Source organism: Caretta caretta, chromosome 4 (genome assembly GCF_965140235.1).
Source record: "Caretta caretta isolate rCarCar2 chromosome 4, rCarCar1.hap1, whole genome shotgun sequence".
Classification (NCBI taxonomy): Eukaryota; Metazoa; Chordata; order Testudines; family Cheloniidae; genus Caretta; species Caretta caretta.
Genome location: NC_134209.1, coordinates 106,069,671 through 106,092,060, shown reverse-complemented (window position 1 = coordinate 106,092,060; position 22,390 = coordinate 106,069,671). Strand labels below are relative to the sequence as shown.

At 39.6% G+C, this 22,390-nt stretch overlaps 1 protein-coding gene across 1 annotated transcript in view; it reads left to right on the top strand.

Moving 5' to 3' along the window:
* Nucleotides 1-22,390, top strand: part of GRXCR1 (glutaredoxin and cysteine rich domain containing 1) — a 72,897-nt gene that overhangs the window by 38,532 nt on the left and 11,975 nt on the right. The window contains exon 2 of the mRNA XM_048848470.2: nucleotides 14,317-14,556. Within this exon, the coding sequence (XP_048704427.1) occupies nucleotides 14,317-14,556 (240 nt within the window). The remainder of the gene's footprint in view (nucleotides 1-14,316; nucleotides 14,557-22,390) is intronic.

Genomic DNA, 22,390 nt, shown 5'->3' with positions numbered 1-22,390 from the left:
CTACAAGACGTGTTGGTGAATTTAAGCTTGCCAAAAAACCAGTATGATATTACATTGTACTATTTGAGAAATCACATGGGATCATAATAAGAGGTGGGGAAATAATTGGTTTGAGTTTGTCGGCAATTTAAAAAACAAGTTAGAAAATTTTTGGCAAACTGAAAAGAAAAAATATTGTTTCATTTTGATTTGGAGCATTTAATGTTTTTGATTTAAAAAAAATAAGGTTAGTTGTTTCGAATTGAACAAAATGTTTTGTTTCAAAAATGTCAAAATGAAACATGTAGTTTTTTCAGAATTGTCTTGGTTTCTTTTTCCAAAAATGAAAAATTCACCAAAAAATGTTTTGTCAAAAAGTTTTACCCATTTCTAATCATAATGCAGACACAGATGTGGTTAGAGGAGAGGCAGACCCTCCAGCCTTAACTTAATCTATTGTCTTTTGAGTGCTTAGTCACACAACTTCAACGTTCTTAGTCATAATTCCATCAGAAAACGACATTAAATTCCTAAAATGGTTTGGGATTCTTTAAGACAAAGGTATAATATACATACAATTTACTTTTTACACTATTATTACAGCAATTTCCTTTATGATATCCCTAAAAGACATACATTGTCTTAAATATAAAAATGGATTACAACCCTCCATATCATACGTTTTATAAACATGTTTTATTATTGATACCCTGCTTCCCGGCAAGGAGGTATTGTATGCCAATCTGCACTGAAGGAGTACAGCAACTATTTTTCCGAACTATATCACTGGCTATGAGTAATTGTGAGGGGACAAACCTTATAAAGATTATAACACTAAGGAAGCAACCCTTAAGGGCATATCCAAAGGGTACAGAAAGGTAAACAGGGCTATTTCTTGTAGATAGTTATCAAAGCCATGTTAAGTAAACAAGAATCTTTAACATGCTTACCTGTATAGTTAGAGAATCAACAGAGGCTAAGTGTATTTGACTGTGTTTATGTATGTCTTGTTAAAAGTTTAACAATGTAACCAGATTAGTTTGTGGATGCTAATTCCCTTTCATGTCTTTATGGCCTTACAGTATGCATGTGGATGGTTCAGTTAACCTTAAGAGCAAAGATGCAAGATACTGTAGGAACTCATAATATTATTTGCATGGTCTTCAGTTTAATTATCTATGCTATAGATAACTATATGCTATAGATAATTCCTACCTTTTCATATGCTGTGTATTTTACCTCCCTACTGTATGTTCCACTCCATAAATCTAATGAAGTGGGATTTAGCCCACGAAAGTTTATGCCCAAATACATTTGTTAGTCTCCAAGGTGCCACAAGGACTCCTTGTTGTTTTTGCTGATACAGACCAACACAGCTACCACTCTGAAACCTATGATATAATGAACTGTATTGATTGTTTGACTGGCTAATTGCCTTATGTTAATGAATGCAACTAGTTTACCTGTGTATGCAAAGGAAATAGAAGATTAGTTTCAAAACAACAATCTGCACTGCCTATTCTTCACCTGGGAAGGTCCTACTGTGACAATTGCTGTCAAGAGGCTAATCAGCTTTCTAGAGGACTATAAAGAAAAGTCCCAGGCCTGATCCTTTTTATCTCAGATCTGCTTAAACTTTAACAGGGAAGGTCTAAGCCTTAAAGTCTGAGGTCTCCAGGTTTACCCTGGATTACTCTGGAATTCTCCTGGAAGAACCTGAGCAGACTCTACAGCTGGACTGCTCACTGGACTATAAACTGGAATCAACTGATAAGAAAGACTTTTACAAATCAGCAGCGTCACCTTCTCTGCTATGACACTGACCTAAGGACTTTATGCATATCTGTTTGTATATTGATCTTTTAACCACAGCAACTCTTTTTTTATTATTAAACCTTTAGTCTTTTAGTTATTAAAGGACCATCTGCGTGATTATTGGGTAAGATCTGAGACTCATATTGACCTGGTGATTAGAGTCCAGTCTTTTGGGACTGGCGAACCTCACATATGGAAAATCAGGTTTTCAATAACCTCTCATTAAATTAGACTTGGCTGCCCAGAGAGGGGCAAAGTCTGGGTTGCTTAAAGGGGACTGTATTTGGCTTCTTGGTAGTCAGCGTGGTATTACAGAAATTGTTTGGTTACTGGCTTGGTGAACTTAATTATAGAATAAACCGTTTTGGGATTTGTCTGTCCTATTCCTTGCAGTCTGCCTTAATATACCATTCTCAGCGTTGCCTATCCAGCTACCAGGTCACATAAAATAGGAAATTGCAAGAAAATGCGCTATATTCCCAACAGCTGTAGGAGGAGGCTCTAGAGAGGCAGGATGATCTAGTGGCTAGAGCACTAGCCTAGGACTTGGAAGATCAACATTCAAGTCCCTGCTGGGCCACAGATTTCCTGCAATTCACTTAGCATCTCTATGACTCAGTTTCTCACCCATAGAATGGGGATAGGGAGTACTTCCCTACATCACAGCTGTGTCACAAGGGTAAATACACTGAAGATTGTGAGGTGCTCAGATGCTAGAGAACCTCACTATATCTATCATAGTACCTAAAATATATAGGTATAGTATAAGGAAAAATGGGTTATGTTTTTGAAATGATGTACATGGGAGGAAGACAAATCCTATTAACATGTCATGGAATTAGAATTAATACTGTTCTTCGCATGGTTTTGAAAATGGCTAAATGAAATGGAAAGTGATTTTGTACTGAAGTACATCACAGATAATGAGAGATGACTAAGTATGATCTTGACAAGGAAGTTTCAGTATCTATCTATCTTTCTATCTATCTATCACTGTGTGCAATTCCTTCTCTCTCAGAGCATTGAAGGTTAGGAACTGTTTATTGAGAGAGAAGGAATGATGGTCAGGAAACCAGTTATTTTATTCTATATTAAAGATGCCATTATATCTTTAACTTTCAAATGGACAGCCCCCAATGACAGACAGAAGGGATGTGGGTTTAATGTATCACATGGATGGCATCTTTAATGGTACAGCACAACCAGTATTTCATTATTTTGTCAGCAATGGGTAGAATCCCAAGTCTGTGTAGTCTTAAGCCTACAGCCTTCTTCTCCAGAGAATTTTACCAGCTGAGGCCACAAAATATCCCAACAGGTGGACTAAAGCCTCATTTAAGACTCGTGAATGAAAATGTTGGCCAAATTTTTTTTCAGTGCAACATTCACTATCAGCTGCAAGTGCTTATTCACCAAATAAAACCCCATTGGCACAGATCTTGCTGTGTACTGTGACTTTCTTCTTCAGAAGAATCAGTGGATAGTAGATACCTGTTCCAACCTGATATGATCTTATTACAAGGCCAAGGGGTACATATTTCAGTAGAACATTTCAAGATGTGGCAAGATGATATTCTTAGATTGAGAAGGAAGTGTCAGTCATTTGTATGCATTAGTGATGCATTTTGCTACTACTTGAATGAAATTATTTAAATGATATATACTAACTTATATATATATATACTTAAGAACCTTAAGAAATCTCATATTTACTACAGGTTGATGTTAACATTTCAGCATTAGTGATTCAAAGTATTGTTCCAGACCATCAAATGCAGCAGATAAGATATTGTGCCTTCGCTCAAGTACAAAATATAAAGCCAAGTTTCATTGCATATACTATTTGCAACACACAGGACTGTGAAAAAGATAAGTACATTGAAAGACACAGGGCTAAATTCAGAAGTGAACCAACTGGTGGTATAATTATATGGAGGTGTGAATGTAAGCTGATGTCACTTTCACACTGAGGGGGGCCAAAAAACAAGGCTGTAATACAGGGATAGCAACTATCAGGAGGATGTATTGACATGTAAAGTACGTAGACCAGCATTTGTATCTCCTCTGAATTTTGCCCACACAGAGCAGCAGTAAGCAAATATCTATGTTACAAGAGTACGTAGCTCATAAGATGCATCTACTTCCAACAATGGCAGATCAGGGAAGATGGTGCATGTGCTCCTCCCTTGCCAAAGGCTTGACCCAAATCTCAGTGAAGTCAATCACGTCTGCAAAGGGCCTGATTGACCTTCATGCACCTCACAATGCAAAGGATCAGTCCAGTCTGATGTTTCATTTTTCTCTCCTGACAGAGAAAATGGCAGATACTGATCCCTGCTCCTTTGTGCTCATCCACTAGGATAGGCTACTGGGGCTTGTTCCCTGGAGTTATGTTGCTGATGCCTTGAAGTCCCCAAGGGAAATGAAGGCTGTAAAGTTTGAGGCCCTGGAGCAGCTACCCCATATGGACCCTTCCTTGGCAAATGGAAGCATTGCACTGTTAACTTAATAGCTGTAAATAGTATATAGACTTGTTATAAAAGGAAGCTTGTTTTTTTCTGACTCCGTAAATCCCGCCCTGACACTTGTTCCATGCAGGTGCCGTCCCTGGAATTCAGTGCAGGTTCACCTGAGACGTGACCCAAGTTCAGGAGCCTTGGTGAACCGGATCCAACGTTTGAGTTGGTAATGATATCGCAAATCAAAATCAACTGCTCTTTGCTTCAAGTTTCCGCATAAAAGTTTTTCAAAAGGATGTTCACTGGACAGCATAAACCATTGCAGCTGAACCTTTGTAATTTGTTACATCATCAGACCACCCTGGGCTGAACAGCAGCTTTTTCATGTTTATTGACCCATGAATGAAATTAACACCCTATTTCAGGGGTGACGCTAGGGAGGGGCATGAATGGTCACATGACCCTCCCCAGACATGGGGGGGGGCACATTCCAGAGGGGGCTGGTGGGAAGCTGTCCCTGTCTTGTCCCACCCACCAGCTGTGCTCAGGTACATGCCTGCCTGCTTGAGCTCGCTGGAGTCATTCTGCCTGCCGCTGCCAGTGAGTAAGAAGGGGGGCTTCTTTTTTGCGGTCACGGGAAAAATAGTAGGGCTCAGGGGAAGGAGGAAGGGAAGCAGGGAGGAACGGGGGACCGCTGGGGGAAAATCATGGGGGGGACGGGGAGGCAGCATAGGCCAGGGCTGGGAATCTGGTGGGGGCAGGGGGTGCGCAAGGAAGGAGCCATGTGACTGGCCTGGATGCTCCCTGGATGGGGGAGTGGCAGGGTGAGGCAAAACCCATGGGGGATTTATGTGGGAGAGAGGTTTCTTGGCCTGGGTTCCTCCGGCCACAGAATAAGATAGACGGAAATCCCTGATGTTCTTTTAGCAATGCACAGGATTCCTTTAAAGCCATAAGGGTAGGAAACAGGTATTTTTCTTTAAAGACCCTGCCTGAGTTCCAAATGCTGCATACGTGCAGAATCAGACCATTTTTCATGAAAGGAAACCAAACTTCTCCTATGATCTGGGCCAGCCTACTAGTAGCTGGTGAGCACTTAAAACTCCAGTGCATCCTCCAAATGTTTGTTGTGTGTTGATATGAAATTCAAAGGAGGGGCAGGATGGTCTTGTGGTTTTGGCTTCTCTTTATAAGACCTAAATATTATTATTTTGCCACAGACTTCCTTTATGCAAGTCGCTTAATTTCTCTCTGCCTTAGTTTCCCTATCTGTAAAATGGGGATAATTCTTAGCTATGAAGGGCATGTGATGATGAACTTGTCTGTGAAACTTTGGAAGAACGTGCTATAGAAGGACAAAGTATTTATTAAAATATTAGGGATGAGACCTCAAATAATGGGTGCTTAAATTAGGCACAAAGGGCATTATCTTGCATCACTGAACTCCAGGATACCATTGCCATTGATCTCAGTTGGAACAGGATCAGAGCCCTAAATCCTTACTGAGGTTCCTAAGTGGCCCAGGTTTTCAAAGCACCCATCAATTTCATTTTTGAAAAATTGGGTCATGTATTTCAGAGCCTAACTGGGGCACATATTTAAAGGGGAAAAAAAGAGTCTTCATCTGTGTGTCTGGAGGTTATTGTCTTCCTTGAGGCAACAATTATTGCTCTTTGAGCATTTAAGAAAAATCTGCAGCCAACACTTGTAGAACATTTAAGAGCAATTGTCATGCAAGGGTATGGAACTGATAACTGACATGTAAGTGATATCAGAATAACTTGGTGCAAGTTACTCATCTTCCTTGACTATGAATAAATTTTGCATTTGAGTCACTTGCAAAATTATGAAAATTTACCAATGGATGCGCAAATTCTACTAATCTGAACTGACAATATTTTAATGAAAGCAATATTTTACTTGCTTGTTTCCCCCCTAAAAAAAATTTACCATGAGTGTGTGGAGTTTTGCAAGGCAGAATCAAGTCAGACTATGGGAAATGCTTCAGGAATGAGTGCTAGTCTGCACTGGCAATGCTAAATCAATTAGAGTATTGATGTGGAATACAGCTAATGTTGGTACGTTGATTACTTGTGTGAGTACTATTTGCAGTGTTTGTTTACAATATGGTTTCAATCTGAGGACCCAATTCTGCACTTAATGGAAGAGTAAAATCTTTAGCAAAAGCCATGAAGAAGACAGTGCTGTCTTCCACTTTTGGAAGGGATATAAACCCTTAACATGCTGTAGGGCATAAAATAACCTCTACTATTGGGGAATAGGAGTAAACTTTCCCTGGGGCACATTACACAATATCTTCTCCAGGGTTTCTTGAACCTTATTCTGAAGCATCTGGTACTGGTCACTGTTGATGACAGAATACTGTACTAGATTGACCGCTGGTCTGATCCAGTCTGGGAATTTGGCAATTCCCTTATTTCTCTATTCCTGTTATTAGAAACAAATATGACCAATTTTTGGGGTCCATCTAGATTTAAAAGTGAGGGTGTTCAGTTTATATATATTTAAAATATCCATTAAATTAACCCTATGCAATATGCATTCTCTAACCAACTTGCATATTAAAAATAAAGCAAAACAAAAAAAAATAAATAATTTTTTAGAAAACTAAGCAGCATCTGTTGTCCATCTTGTTAAACTGCCATCTTCACAATAAATCCTGAGTTGCACTTGTTAGGGAAAAAGGGTTCCCCTCCCGTCTAGGGTTAGGAGGGTAGCCTTCCCTGGACTTCTGTATTAGCCAAACAAAACACAGAGTCTTGGCTCTTTGATAAAGTGAGGCACTTTATTGCTAGCAAATACGACAGCTGAAGGGCTCACCAATTCCTTTTCAGAGGAAAATGGTGAAGCCCCGAGCAAAGAACAGGGATGAGCTTTTATAGCTTGGTTCAACATACATTGTGATATCTCTTCCAGTTCGAACCGGTTAACCCAGTCTGTTTGAAGTTCTGGGGTAGGTACGAGCATGGAGGCTTATCTGTATAAGGAATTCTCTCCCCAAAAGCAGGGAGTGCAGGTTACACACAGTTCACATTCTTTCTATCCATAAACAAAGTAGAAAGGACAGATAAGCATAGAAAAAAGACAGCAACGTAGCTTTACATGATTATAGGGTCGTTTTCTGGGGTTTTTTCCCTATCACACTGTTTATACTACTGAATGCTAGAGGCAGGGTCAGAAAAGATGGGTAAATATGCATTTATTTTGTGGATTTCTAATAGTGCACTACAGTGCTGCATTTAATTGTATGTTACCAGCTGCCTCATCATTCAGTTTATTTTTTACTTTTTCTGCAAATGAAATATTCCTTTTATTACAAGTCAAGAACTCAGGAGATAACGGGATATTCATGGTTAACAGGACGCTACATCTTTCTATATAGTTCAAGTGTGTTGCTCACTTTGAGCCTTTTAAGGTATGGGTCCTCAAGAAGAAATAGAGGTCTATAATGTTTAACTATGGTTTGATGCACTCTTGTGTTCTGTGTATGACAGAGCCATTGAGCTTCTTTATGCTACACAGAACACTTCTGTGCACTCGAGTTCTCTTGTGCATCTAGAAATATCCCTTTCAGTCAACAGGAGGATAGACTGAACAGGAGAGTTCCTTCAGGCCCGAGCTCAGTAGAACCTCCCAGTATCTTGTTAGATCTTAAGAGCTCTAAAGAATAATTTTCAAGTCCTGGGTGGTCCATGAATGCCTGTGTCAGGGTTCCATCCCCAATCTGAACTCTGGGGTATAGATGTGGGGACCCACATGAAAGACCCCCTAAACTTATTTCCACCAGCTTAGGTTAAAAACTTCCCCCAGGCACAAATCCTTCCTTGTCCTTGGATGGTACTGCTGCCACCACCAAGTGAGCTAGGCAAAGATTTAGGAAAGGGACCACTTGGAGTTCCTGTTTCCCCAAAATATCCCCCCCAAGCCCCTTCACCCCCTTTCCTGGGGAGTTTTGAGAATCACATACCAACCAAATAGGTAAACAAGCTGAGCACAAGCCAGACCCTTGGTTTTTAGGACACTAAAAACCAATCCGATTCTAAACAGAACTTTATTATAAAGTAAAAGAAGCACCTTTGTAAAATCAGGATGGAAGGTAGTTTTACAGGGTAATAAGATTTACCACACAGAGGATTCCCCTCTAGGCAAAACTTTAAAGTTAAAAAAAAAAAAAAACCCACAAGGAATAAACCTCCTTCTTAGCATAGGGAAAATTCACAAGCTAAAACAAAAGATAAGCTAACACATTTACTTGCTATTACTTACAATTTTTTTAAATCTTGGATGCTTATTTCAGGTAGGGTTTTAGGAGATGGTTTTTCCTACCCTGGTCCCTCTCTGTCCAAGAGAGAACAACAAAGAGCACAAAACAAAGCCTCCCCCCCAGATTTGAAAGGATCTTCTTCCCTTATTGGTCCTTTTGGTCAGGTGCCAACCAGGTTATTTGAGTTTCTTAACCACTTACAGGTAAAGGAGGGATTTTATGCTACCCTTATCTATATGTTTATGACAGCCTGTCAGCTTTATTTTGCTCTTGTCAAAGCATCTGTTATAGGGGTACAAATATGTGGTAATTGTTCCAACTTAAAAATAAACCATACAAATTCCTCCTCCTCCTCACAGCAGGGAGTATCTTTGCAGACTTTTTCCATCAGATGCTCTTTTTAGGTGTTTCTATATCTGAGGGCAAACACAATTTCCCATATAGGGAGAGATAGGAATAAATTACTTGTGTCTCCTGCTTGCGTATGGACTAGACCACTTGCAGCGATTCTGGAAACATACTTTCTCCTGGGGTCTTTCTGCAGTACAAACTGCTTGATTGATAATGATTTGTCAAGTTTCCAATATATATGAAAGATGTAAGGTTAGCTGTAGAGTAATATTTCCTGAAAGCAGGATTGCAAAAAAGTGCTTATACTTTTTATTAAGATGGCCACCATCCAAGTCCTACTTTACACCAGGCCTGTGACAGTCTGTCTGGAATTCCCTATGAGTCTAGGAGTCCTGCATTCCTCTCCAGGTGAGCAGAAATGTAGGATCACGGCTAAAGGCACAATGTCAACTTGAAAAAAAAAATCACGTCTGTCTGAAAACTTTGCACCTACTATAGTGACAAGCTAACAAGTAAGATTACGAAAACCAAAAGAGTTTAGGGTGTGTGGGAAGGGGGGGGGGGCGAGAAAGAGGGTGGAAAGTGCCTCCTCTCCTTTTTTTCAGTTTATTTTATGTATTGATGGCACTTTGTGTATAGTCAGTTTCACAGTGTCCTTGTAAGGTCTGTTAGGGCTAAATTTGGGCTGTGCTGCAAGCACCACGTATGGAGCAATGCAATACCATCATAACCTTTAAATTGTGCCTCTTTACGATCAGCAGTTACTAGTCACCTATGCCCTCTGTTTTATTCCAACTCAAAACACGAAATGCATTCATATATTTAATGATCTAAGGTTCATTACAGTAAACGGTGAAAGTTCATTTTCTGAACGGCTTTTCCATTAATTTATTTTTTGCTGCCATTAGTTTATTACAATTCTGCTGCCATGTGAGACTAACAGATAAGAACTTACATTTACAGCTCAGCAAAGCAAAGCTACAGGGATATTGGTTCAGAATAGAACTCTGCCGATTTACTGCAAAGGTTTATATTCTATAGTACATATCGTGGGTTACTATCCTTCAAACTGGATAACAAAATAGGAATTAGTACTAATCAGAGAAAAGAGAATTTCACTTTCACATTTTCTGTATATTTACATGTAGGATTTTGAATGATCAAGTGCAGCCACAGTAGGCAACAGTATAGTGCAAAGAGGAAAAGCTTAATGTTCCAATGCCAAGCACAGTCAGTCTCTAGTTTAGAAAGCCATTTGAAGAAATCTAATATGTCCTGAGTTCCTATTTATCTTGCGCCCTTGGTACATCTTTGCAGCACATACAAGTGTTCTTCATTACCCCATTAGGCAAAAGAAACATAAAAGCAAATGCAGATACATAAACCTGCCTAATCTCTGCTTGATATCACTCCAAATAGTCTTTCATCTCTCTACTTTCCCCATGTCTCTTGATTTGTATGCTGCTAGAACACCTCAAGTGCTGATGCTAATTCAGATAATGACCCTTTGTTTCAATCCCATCTGCTGTGACTGGGAACCACTAGTACTAGAAATTAGAGCTGTGTGGTAACTGGTATTTCTAGAAAATGTTGCATTTAAAAAAAAAAAAAAAGTTCCAAATCAGAACAAAACAGGCTATGCTAAGCTGTGGCTTCCTCTCTCCCTCAAAAGGCAGGCTGCCAAAGAGCCAGGTGCACAAGCTGGCTTGCTTGGTTGGTTTCCCCCTAAAGTTTCAATAGAAGCAACACGTTCATGGGAATGTTCTGATTCTGCTAAAAAAAAAAATTTCCAATGGAAAAACAATTCCACTGGAAAGTGGTTGACCAGGTTTATTAGAGAGGATGATTCTGGCTCCTGTTCATTATGACAATGCTACCAAGATCCAGCATGACTTTATTCGTTTAATGTTGGAAAACATCATTTGTGAGAACCAAAGTTCTTTCACTTCCAGTCAGGTATACATGAAAGTTATTTTTGCCTCTGGAATTGTGAATTAGCATTGTTAAAGAAATTTTTTGGAGTTAGCATTTCCATTAGTTCAAAAATAGCTTACTTCTCAACTCCCCCACTCTTTTGTCCTGTGCATAAGAAGCTGTTTCTCCCCCCCCCAAACTGTGCAACGTGTTATACATTTGCTTAGAAGTAATTGTCTATTTTTAGTACTTTTGCAAATCTTTTGGACTTTGGCATTAGCTCTTCTGCTCTGTAAGGAATCTTGTTTAATTGTGGATCATTACTCAGCAATCCTAGTTCCATAACAAATCTGTAACCATATTATCAATTATTTTTTTCCTTTCACTTTAGTTTAGTTTTGTTGAGAGAGTGTAACTATGCAGGATTCACCCCTGCAGCACCTCCTGCTGGCTGTCTGGGAATTAGCTTGTTTTCCAGCTCCGGAGCACCCTCTGCAGGCCAGTGTCATCACTGCTGCTGGACCCTGGTGCCCCTTTGGCCGGGGGTTCTGCCCCAGCAGTATACCCTCAGTTTCCAGGTCTCCCCTCCCCAGGGAACCCCTAACCCCCTAATGCCACCTTGCCTCAGTGCCTACTGCCAATCATCATTTAACCCACACTCACTGGGACCAACTGTAGCCTGTAATGGCCACTCATCATTGGCAAGAGGGGGTAGGACCTGCTGCCTTTGCCTATCCCCAGGCTGCTCCTTTGCAGTCCCAGAACCTGGTTTGGGCCCTGCAGCCTGGGGGGTTGTCAGGCTGGAGCTCCCCAGTCCCTCTTGCCTTTCCCCCAGCACTGCCCTACCTCAGGTCCCTGCTCAGCTCCCAGAAAGGCAAGTCCTTCCCTTAGAAAAGCTAGAGAAAGAATCTTAAACACCTGGCTCACTGGCCTTTTGTAGGGCCAGCTGCAACCTGATTGGGGCGTGGCCCCAGCTGTGGCTGCCTTCCCCATCAGCCTAACTGCTTCTCACAGCCCCAGCCCTCTCCCAGGGCTGGCTTTAACCCTTTCCAGGGCTGGAGCGGGTAACCACCCCGCTACAGAGAGTCTTATGATTAAAGAATACAACTAAGCCACATTACCAATTCTAGTCTTGGTTGTACTCCAGCCTTCCTGTGTGACTTTAGGAAAGTTTCTTAATCACTTTGTGCCTCAATTTTCTCATTTGTGAAATAGGAATAATGGTACCATACTACCACACATGGGCATTACAAGAATAAATTAATGTTCATAAAGAGATCTGAGATGTTTGTGTGAACAATGCTGAAAAAGTATTACTTTGTGTACTGAGATACTATAGTGATGGGCATTTTAGATGCTAGGAATAGTATAATAACCAGAAAGGAGGAGAATATAATTTATAAGACAAAGGTGACAGATGAGGCTTATTGCAATGTTTTGCACCATTACTGTAGAATATTGAATGGTTTAATAAGGGATAAGCTATTCCTCTCATTCAGGAGATGTGAAAAATGCTAAGGAAGAGTTAATTGCCTCAGCAGATGTATAGTAGATTCTCGGGATAAAATACAGACCAATGAGTAATGGGTCAATTTTACACTAACTTTTCCTACAAACAGAAGAGCCAAGAAGTATAACCAGCGAGAAAGAACCTTTGGATCCTTTATGGGATGATTTCCTGGGATGGTGGGTAGGAAATTGGTAAATTCCATATTTTTGAAGCATCCCTTTGGTGATTTGGAAGACCTGAAAGTTCTTCTTGGGGACTTTCCTTAACTACAAATTAAATCCTTTAAAAATCTAAGTAAAATAAATTTGCTGCCAGTGACATTTCAGTCACTTCCAGTGGTGTTTGTCCTAGTCTGACTGCAATTTTACCCCTGTAGTTAGTTTACACAATTCAAAAATGAACAATCACACTTCAAGAATCATTTTCTACAAATTGCTGCAGTATAATGTAAGTCTTTGTTCTGTAGTGTTTCCTAACTTGTGGCTTTATTTCTGTAACATTGCCAAAATAATGAAACCCTCTCATGTTGGCTCTTGCAATGGGTAACTCAAAAGGCTTGGAAGCTCACTTTGCTTTAGTTAATAACCTAGGAGTTCTACTATTTATCCAGTTTTTGTCTGAACTTAATATCTCTTTGATCTACAACAATGGTTCTTTGACATTATTATAATGCAAGCTACTTTTTTAAAGAGGGGAGACTCTCTCTCACACTCTCTCTCTTTCAACCTCTATTGACTACAATAGGCTTTGGATCTGACCCTTATTATAAATTTACCATTTTAAAAGGGAAAACTGTTGGTTGAATCCCCAGCAAAGACCAGGAAGTACTGAGCTGCCTCTCAAGAGATGCCAGTCCTTTTCAGTTAGACAGACAAAATTGTCTGCCTTTCTCTTGCATCCTTTTTTCCTAGCAGTAGCATTGGCTTTTCATGAGGAATCATGATAGCAAGGGCTCTAGCAGGGGTAATCATTTATTTTTTGTCAAGGTCTAAATTTCTTGGTCAAGGTATAGTCGAAGTCCAGACTCCAGAGAAAATAATGATAATACTAAATGAAAACAAGTAAATAAAAATATTTGGGGGTCTGTTCAAAAGCGTCTGGTAGTCCAGATTTGGCCTGCAATCTGCCTATTGACTGCCCCTGTGCTATTATGTGAGATCAAGATATAATGTACGACCCCGTACTGTAATGTGAGATCAAGATATCATTGGCTATATGGGTCCCTAATCCCCAACTGATAGGGGAAAAACAAAACAGTATTTGATACAGGATCTGGCAAATCCCCAAAAAGTGGATTAATCACATACCTAGATGAAGGTCACAGCTGGATAACTGTGTATTTGTGCTTTTAGAGCAGTGGTTCCCAAACTTGTTCAGCTGCTTGTGCAAGGAAAGCCCCTGCCGAGCCGGGCCGGTTTGTTTACCTGCCGCATCCGCAGATTTGGCCAATCGTGGCTCCCAGTGGCTGTAGTTCGCTGCTCCAGGCCAATGGGGCTGCTGGAAGCGGCGGCCAGTACGTCAGTCGGCCCGCGCCGCTTCCAGCAGCTCCCATTGGCCTGGAGCAGCGAACTGCAGCCAGTGGGAGCCACGATCGGCTGAACCTGCGGATGTGGCAGATAAACAAACCGGCCCGGCCCGGCTTTCCCTGAACAAGCGGCGGAACAAGTTTGGGAACCATTGTTTTAGAGACTGGAACAAGTGGGGCTGATTCATCACTGTTCAAAGCTGCTTGCAAAGCCACCATAAGTCCTCTTAATTGGGCCCCTGCATGGCAATTATGACAGCTTAATCCAAGATCACACCTCATCCTCTTCCATACTTATGTTTGAGGAGAGAAAAACAAAACAACAATTTTGGAAAAGAGGTTAAGATGTGCTTACTGCTTAAATAATATTTCAAAAGAACAGAATAATCACTGAAAGGTACTGGTACAGCCATGAAATAAATGTAACTACTAACATTTTATTTACTGGAGTGAACAATAAAAACATTTCGTTTTCCAGGTGTCTACAGTTCTAGAATTTGGTCGCATCGTAATTTACACTACTAGCCTTCGTGTGGTGAGAACCACGTTTGAAAGATGCGAGCTAGTAAGAAAGATCTTCCAAAATCACAGAGTGAAATTTGAAGAAAAAAACATTGCTCTGAACAGCGATTATGGAAAAGAACTAGAAGAAAGATGCAGGAGGGTGTGTGAAATCCCATCACTACCTGTTGTCTTTATTGATGGCCAATATCTTGGGGTAAGTTCTGCACAAGTTTAAATTTCACTCTGCAGTGTGTGTGTGTAGATGCTAACCGATAAGAATGGGAAATTATTTTCTTTTATTGTTTGTATTACAGGAGCAATCAAGGATTGGGGCCCTATTGTGCTAGGCTCTGTACACATACACAGCGAAACATGGTCCCTGTCCCAAAGAGCCCACAGTCTAGTTACTACAAGATGCAACAGGTGGATAAAACAAACAGGAAAAAGTTGGGGGGCATGCTTAAGTAACAGACAAGTGAACAAGTTATGCTCAGCCTCTGATTTTTCACTCTACTTCAATAGCTCAGCATTTTCAGCAAGTAGGTGATACAAAAAAGGAATTGTAGCATTCATTTATCCTTTTCCAAGGGCATTCAGAACTGTCAGAGACCAGTCAGATGTAAAGCCCCAGGGGTTTTTTGTGGAGGGGGGATGGGGAGAAAAGGATGTATGTAAAATATGCAAAGGGGCTGGTTGAATGATATTTTGCAAGTTAAAGTAGAACTTATCGAATAATTTATCTTCATATGAAACATTTGATTAATTTTATCTTCCATTATTCATTCATCTTAGAGATCTGATTGAAGAAATTGAGTTTTATATCCATTTAATCAATTTCACATTTTTTTATAATATTATATTTCTCCCCTTCATTTGGCCAGTTCTAATGCGGTGGCAGGTTTAAGAATTAGATTTTTATTTGCTTCATACTCTGTGAAGATTTACTTATGATGATGATGACATTTGTATGTAGTTCTTTAAGAAAATACCAATTGTTTTATAATAAACTATGTAGCGATGACAGGTTTCAGAGTAGCAGCTGTGTTAAAGTCTGTATCCACAAAAAGAAAAGGAATACTTGTGGTACCTTAGAGACTAATAAATTTATCTGAGCATAGCTGTAGCTCACGAAAGCTTATGCTCAAATAAACTTGTTAGTCTCTACGGTGCCACAAGTACTCCTTTTCTTTTTAAGTAGCGATGTCATTGCAGCGAATTGATGCATTTACCCTACTCTAAAACGCTTTTGTATTTTGCAACAAAATATTCTATGGCTTTCCTTTGGTGGTATGAATGGTGAACGGCCTTACAACCACTGTCCCACTAATATGAGTGTGGTGTAACTATTGTGCATCTGTTACCAGAACAAGCCTCTAGTGTTTCCCCATCTTGCAGAGGTCAGCACTCCTAAAGGGTAGGCATTAATAATATCTTTTTAAAGACCAATAAGCCAGCAATTTAGCTTTTTGAAGACTAAATTTAGCTTTTCCTTTTCTAGGCTATGTAACAATACTACATTCACAGTGTTCTCATTTTGTGGCAAGGTTCCCAGCCATATGAACATGTCTGACTACTGCCTGTTGCAATGGGTGAGATCATCTGTCCAACAGTAGGATCCTGTGGATGTGTAAAGATGAATACTTGACTCTGTTCCCTACCCGCCCCCAGCCCCTTATGAAAAAACTGCAGCTTGGAGTTGGATTAATTCCTCTGTGCTAGGAAAACCCTCCTCAAAGATGGTGGAGGAGATGTGGGTTGGGTCATTAACTTTATGAGGGATAATGAGCAAGGAAAGGGACTCATTCTGTAGGCTAAACAGGGTCAAGAGATGTCCTTGAGTTTGCCATTTTCGCTTGGGCCTCTTATTTCTTGTAAACCCACTCTTTTCAGACAAAAAGAAAAGAAGTACTTGTTGGCACCTTAGAGACTAACAAATTTATTAGTCTCTAAGGTGCCACAAGTACTCCTTTTCTTTTTGCGGATACAGACTAACATGGCTCCTACTCTGAAATCTTTTCAGACAGTAGTTACTGTTGCCACACAACCCCCTGCTTCATTTAAGGTTGTAATAAGTTGTTATTTGTCTTTATATAAAGTGATATAAGCCTGTGTCTACTCCCTGAAACAAGCAACATGCATTTTAATATGAACAAATGCAAGGTCATGCATCCAAGAACCAAGACTGTAAGTCATATTTCCAGGATGACGGATTGTATCATCCAAAACAGTGACTCCGGAAAGGACCTATAGGTCATAGTGAATAACCAACTGAACACGATCTGGTATGGCTATGAGGGTGTACACAGAGGATGTAGAGTCATAGCAGGAAGGTGGTATTATGTCTATATTTGGTGAGATCATTTCTGGAATATCATGTCATGTCTGGTCTCCACATTTTATAAAAAGATGTTGAAAAATTGGAAAGAGTTGAAAAAAAAAAAAGTTACCCCAAGAATTATTCCAGGTCTAGAAAGCCTGCCTTACCATGAGAGATTTAAGAAGCTCAACCCGATTATATTATCAAAGACAAGGTTAATAGGTAACTTGATCATAGCCTATTAATGCCTCCATTGAGAATATTTCTGATAGCAGAGAGCTATTTAACTTAGCAGACAAAGGCATAATAAGATTCAATGGCAGGAAGTTGAAGCAAGATAAATTCAAACTGAAAGTAAGGTACAGCAATGGTAATTAATATTAGAACAATTTATCCAGGAATGCAGTGGATTATTCATATTAATATCAGCCAGTTTTTAAAAAGACATGCTTTAGTTCAGTGAGAAATTAGGGTCTTTGTTATGCAGGAGGTCAGACTTGATGATCATAAAGACAGGTTTCAGAGTAGCAGTTGTGTTAGTCTGTATTCGCAAAAAGAAAAGGAGTACTTGTGGCACCTTAGAGACTAACAAATTTATTTGAGCATAAGCTTTCGTGAGTGAGCTGTAGCTCACGAAAGCTTATGCTCAAATAAATTTGTTAGTCTGTAAGGTGCCACAAGTACTCCTTTTCTTTTTGATGATCATAAAGGTACCCTTGGGCCTTATAATCTACAGATCAATGATACTACAAGTGTTGCCTTCATAAACTGATAAATCCAGCAGTAACTGCTGAATCTTGGTCTCCTGCAATTGTTTAATGGCAATCTGAGAAACAGATATTCTATACACGGGAGCTTGCTGGGCTACCTCTTACAGATACTTTACTCTTCCATGGAGATGACCAGTGTTTCATAAACTACAGTTTGTGAACTGTGGGTAATACTAAGCATCACTTGCTATGCCACACACATCCCATTCAGCCTTCTAAAAGGAGTCAATATGCACTCACCTGTGGCATGAAGATACTAGGCCAAAAATCAAAGAAGTTACCCTGGATTAATGACAGCATAAGTGAGACCAGAATTTTGCACAATGACCTTAATAAAATAAACATCTTCAGTGAATAACAGGACTTGGTGCACTCAAGCTCCCCTTATATTTCTTTTCTCACTGACAGATTTGACATTAGTACAAATGTTCTCTCATTTTCTGGATGGGGATAAACTTGCCGAAAGCCAAGCAAATAGTAAGAATGTATATGAAAAAAGAGTGTCATTTTAAGGTGTTATAGAATCTGAACCCAACAGTCAAGCCGGCAATCCAGAGAGATGGACCAAAACAAGAAAGAATATGCTTTTTTGGCAGAGGAGTCAGTGTTTACTCTACTAACGTAAAAGCAGATTTATAGACTGAAGAACAAGATTTCCTAGAATACAGGGGGATGTTTTACCAACGCAACTAACTACCACACCAAGAGATGTCATGTTAAAGGTGTTTCTTCTACTATTATGGAAGTATTCATAACTAGAGCGAGGTGAAATTTTTCAAACAAATTTTTTTCTGAAAAAAATGAAGACTCAAGTCAACCAAAACATTTTGTAAATTTATGTCAAATTCACTGAATTGTTTTGACTGGAAAAAATCCAAAACAAGGTTCTGTAAAAATAGAAACATTGGCATTTGCAAAATAAAATATTGTATTTTTTCAACTCTTATACTTTTATTTTGAATTTTTCTTTATTTTAAAAAAACACTTTAGAACTAGAAATCAAACCATTTTGTTTTGGGTTGAACAAAACATTTTTTATTTTATTATTTTTTGGAACTGCCACTGAACTGAAAAATCAGTTATTTGCACAGCTCTATTCACAACTATACACTTTCCTCCCAAAGACAGCGATGGATTTAATCTAAACTCAAATGCACTTTCACTGCAGTGTGGTGGAGGGTAGAGAGTGATGATTCTGTTTTAGTGACATTTGTTCTCACTTCATCTTTTCAAACTTTTAATAAATCCCATAAATCCCAACGATACAGCAGCAGATTTATTTCTCTAAAGTTCCATTAAAATATAATATTATTTTTCCTTATCATTACTGGTCGATAAAAATAGTTTTGTGTGAATGATAGCTCCCTTTAAACTAGAGACAGTCTGAAAAACCAAATGAAAAATAAATGAATGCACATATCAATGAGATAGGGGATAAAGTTGAAAGGAAATTCAGAGACAGCTTTAGGCCCAGATCCTGCATCAGGGTCCCAGATCATGACATGATCTTCATGTATCTACAATCAACATACCTCATTCACATCACACTCTAACTTAGTGTATATAGAAAGACATGCATGTCACTAAATTCCCATACAGACACTGTCAGCTAGTCCTTGCTCAGAGAGAGACAACATCTGCAATTCTCCTCATGCAAGTAAGGCATATGGTGCATTGGCAGGACAGTGTAGGAAAGCTTCCACCTTATGTCCCTGAACTATGCCTCTTGCCAATTCTCTTAGACCAAATCCTTAGGGAGTTAGGTCCTAACCTCAGGCAAAACTCTCATTGAACCATTGCTAAACAAGGACTTCAAAGTGTGTGACTTACTCCTTACTTTCCTGTGCATTAAAACTCAGTCTGACTGAAGAAAAATTAAAAGAAAATAATTATTTAAGACAATGCACCTCAGGACCCCTTTTCATGTATGCCTTTTGTTTGCCATTTCTGTGCAAAACCGTTAATACAAGCATTAAGTGCTGTGGCTTACATTTAAATCCACACTAATATTAGGATAATGTTAGATTACTAATGGATGATAGCATCTATTCATCCAACAAGATAGCTTTCTTCTCACTAGAAATTCTTCACACTGAGAGATAGTTCTTTAATTGTGGGATAGAGAAGGATTTACTCAAAAAACAAACAAACAAAAATGAAACAGGTAGAAGGGCAGGCTTTTTACTTTAGTGGATTTAAGGGTCTAAGATGAATAACCTGATTATTTGGATCATAATTCTAGATCCTGCTAGTAAACCCAGCACTTGAAGTTAGTTTATTTCAGTTCTTCATACTGAAGTAGTCTCAGAGACCTGTATTGCAATAGTCTGAAGATAGAGCCAGAGGTGCTGGAACTAGAGGTGTGGGGGGTGCAGTAACACCCATTGGCTTGAAGTGGTTTCCATCATATACAGGGTTTACAGTTTGTTTCAATGGCTCTCAGCACTCCCACTATACAAATTGCTCCAACACCCTGGAAAGAGCGATTGCACACTCAGTGAAAGAGCTCCCATTAACATAAAAATGGTGTCTATGGAATAGGTACAATTAAATCTATTTTAGCATGCTACCTACATAGGGCTAGATCAGGGGTTCTCAAACTTCATTGCACTGCAACCCCCTTCTGTTAACAAAAATTACTACACGACCACAGGATGGGTGACCGAACCTTGAGTCTGCTCAAGCCCCACTGCTGCGGGTGGTGGGGCCAAAGCCAAACCCCAACCCCCACTGTCCCAGGTGGTGGGGGGCCAAAGCTGAAGCCCGAGGGCTTCACCCCCAGGCAGAGGGCCTATAACCTTGAGCCCCGCTGCCCTGGGCGGTAGGGCTTGGGCTTGAGCTTTGGCCCGAGCTTTGGCCCTGGGCCCCAGCAAGTCTAAGACAGCCTTAGCGACCCCATTAAAATGGGGTTCCAACCCACTTTGGGGTCCCAACACACAGTTTGAGAACCACTGGGCTAGATCATGCTTTTAGCATGGAGCCCATGCTAAGGGGGTGCTAGGGAGCTGTACTACCCGCAGAGGACTGGGTGTGGGAGTAATTAATAAATAACTACACTTATTTAAAGGGTGTTACATTCAGCTGGTACATGTAGGAGGAGGAGGGAGGCTTATGGTTGTGTCATCTTTCAGCTTGTCATCACAACCCACTCTCTGTCCCTGATGCACATGCATACAGGGGAGTAGTCTATGCCTGTGTCCATCAGGAACTGTGTCTGTGTGCTACCCTGAGTACTAGAGCTGTAATTATGGATAGCCCTTATGTTGGCCTCAGAAGGGGCAGAATACTTACTTCTTACCACCCCAGTGCAGCTGCATAAGTGCAGGGCATAATCTAGCCCATAGCCTGTGTCATTGATACAGATGTTATGAAAAGCAGCTATCATGATAACACAGTAGCTGACCTAAACAATGGAGCCTTAATTTTTATTCTTAGAGTCCCAGGTCCACAATATAGATTAGCTCCTTGTAAAATATTCTTACATTTCATTTTTAGTTCAGAATAGAACTGTCAAGCAACTAAAAAAATTAACCGCGCTTAATCGTACTGTTAAACAATAATAGAATACTATTTATATTAATATTTTTGGATGTTTTCCACATTTTTAAATATACTGATTTCAATTACAACACAGAATATAAAGTGTACAGGGCTCACTTTATATTTATTATAAATATTTGTAGTGTTAAAAGAAAAGAAATAGTATTTTTCAGTTCACTCAGTACAAGTACTGTAGTACAATATCTTTACCATGAAAGTTGAACTTACAAATGTAGAGTTATGTACAAAAAATAACTGCATTCAAAAATAAAACAATGTAAAACTTTAGAGCCTATAAGTCCACTCAGTCCTGCTTCTTGTTCAGCCAATCGCACAGACAAACAAGTTTTTTACATTTGCAGGAGATAATGCTGCCCGCTTCTTGTTGACAATGTCACCTGAAAGTGAGAACAGGTGTTTGCATGGCACTGTTGTAGCTGGTGTTGCAAGATATTTACATGCCAGATGCACTAATGATTCATATGTCCCTTCATACTTCAACCACCATTCCAGATGACATGTGTCCATGCTGATGATGGGTTCCACTTGATAATGATCCAAAGCAGTGCAGACTGACGCATGTTCACTTTCATCATCGGAGTCAGATGCAACCTACTGAAGGCTGATTTTCTTTTTTGGTGGTTCGGGTTCTTTAGTTTCCGCATCTGACTGTTGCTCTTTTAAGACTTCTGAAAGCATGCTCCACACCCTGTCCCTCTCAGATTGTAGATGCCACTTCAGATTCTTAAATCTTCGGTCGAGTGCTGTAGCTATCTGTAGAAATCTCACATTGGTACCTCCTTTGCGTTTCGTCAAATTTGCAGTGAAATTGTTCTTAAAACAAACAACATGCTGGGTCATCATCTGAAACTGCTATAACATGAAATATATGGCAGAATGCAGGTAAAACACAGAGCAGGAGACAGACAGTTCTCCCTCAAGGAGTTCACTCACAAATTTAATTAACACATTTTTTTTTAAATGAGCATCATCAGCATGGAAGCATGTCCTCTGAAATGGTGGCTGAAGCACGAAGGGGCATGTGAATGTTTCGCATGATTAATTTATTTTGGGTTAATCACATGAGTTAACTGTGATTATTCGACAGCCCTAGTTCAGACTAATCAGAAAAAAGCATATTAAAGACTTTAAAACTATTGCTAACTACTGTACCATTAAAAAAAGATGCAGTAATGTGAATTTCTGGTTTGCAGCTGGGATGATAAAGTTTTAGCTGAATGCAAGCTGAAATATAAACCCTTTCAAACCTGTGTTCATAATGGAAAGCATGTCAAATTTTGAATTATACTGTTGTGACAGTAGCTTTACACTACAATCCAGTATCAAAGTAGCATAAAATAGGAACCACGGAAATGGTTTTCACCAATAGATATTTCTATTCTAAATAGAAATAAACTGTA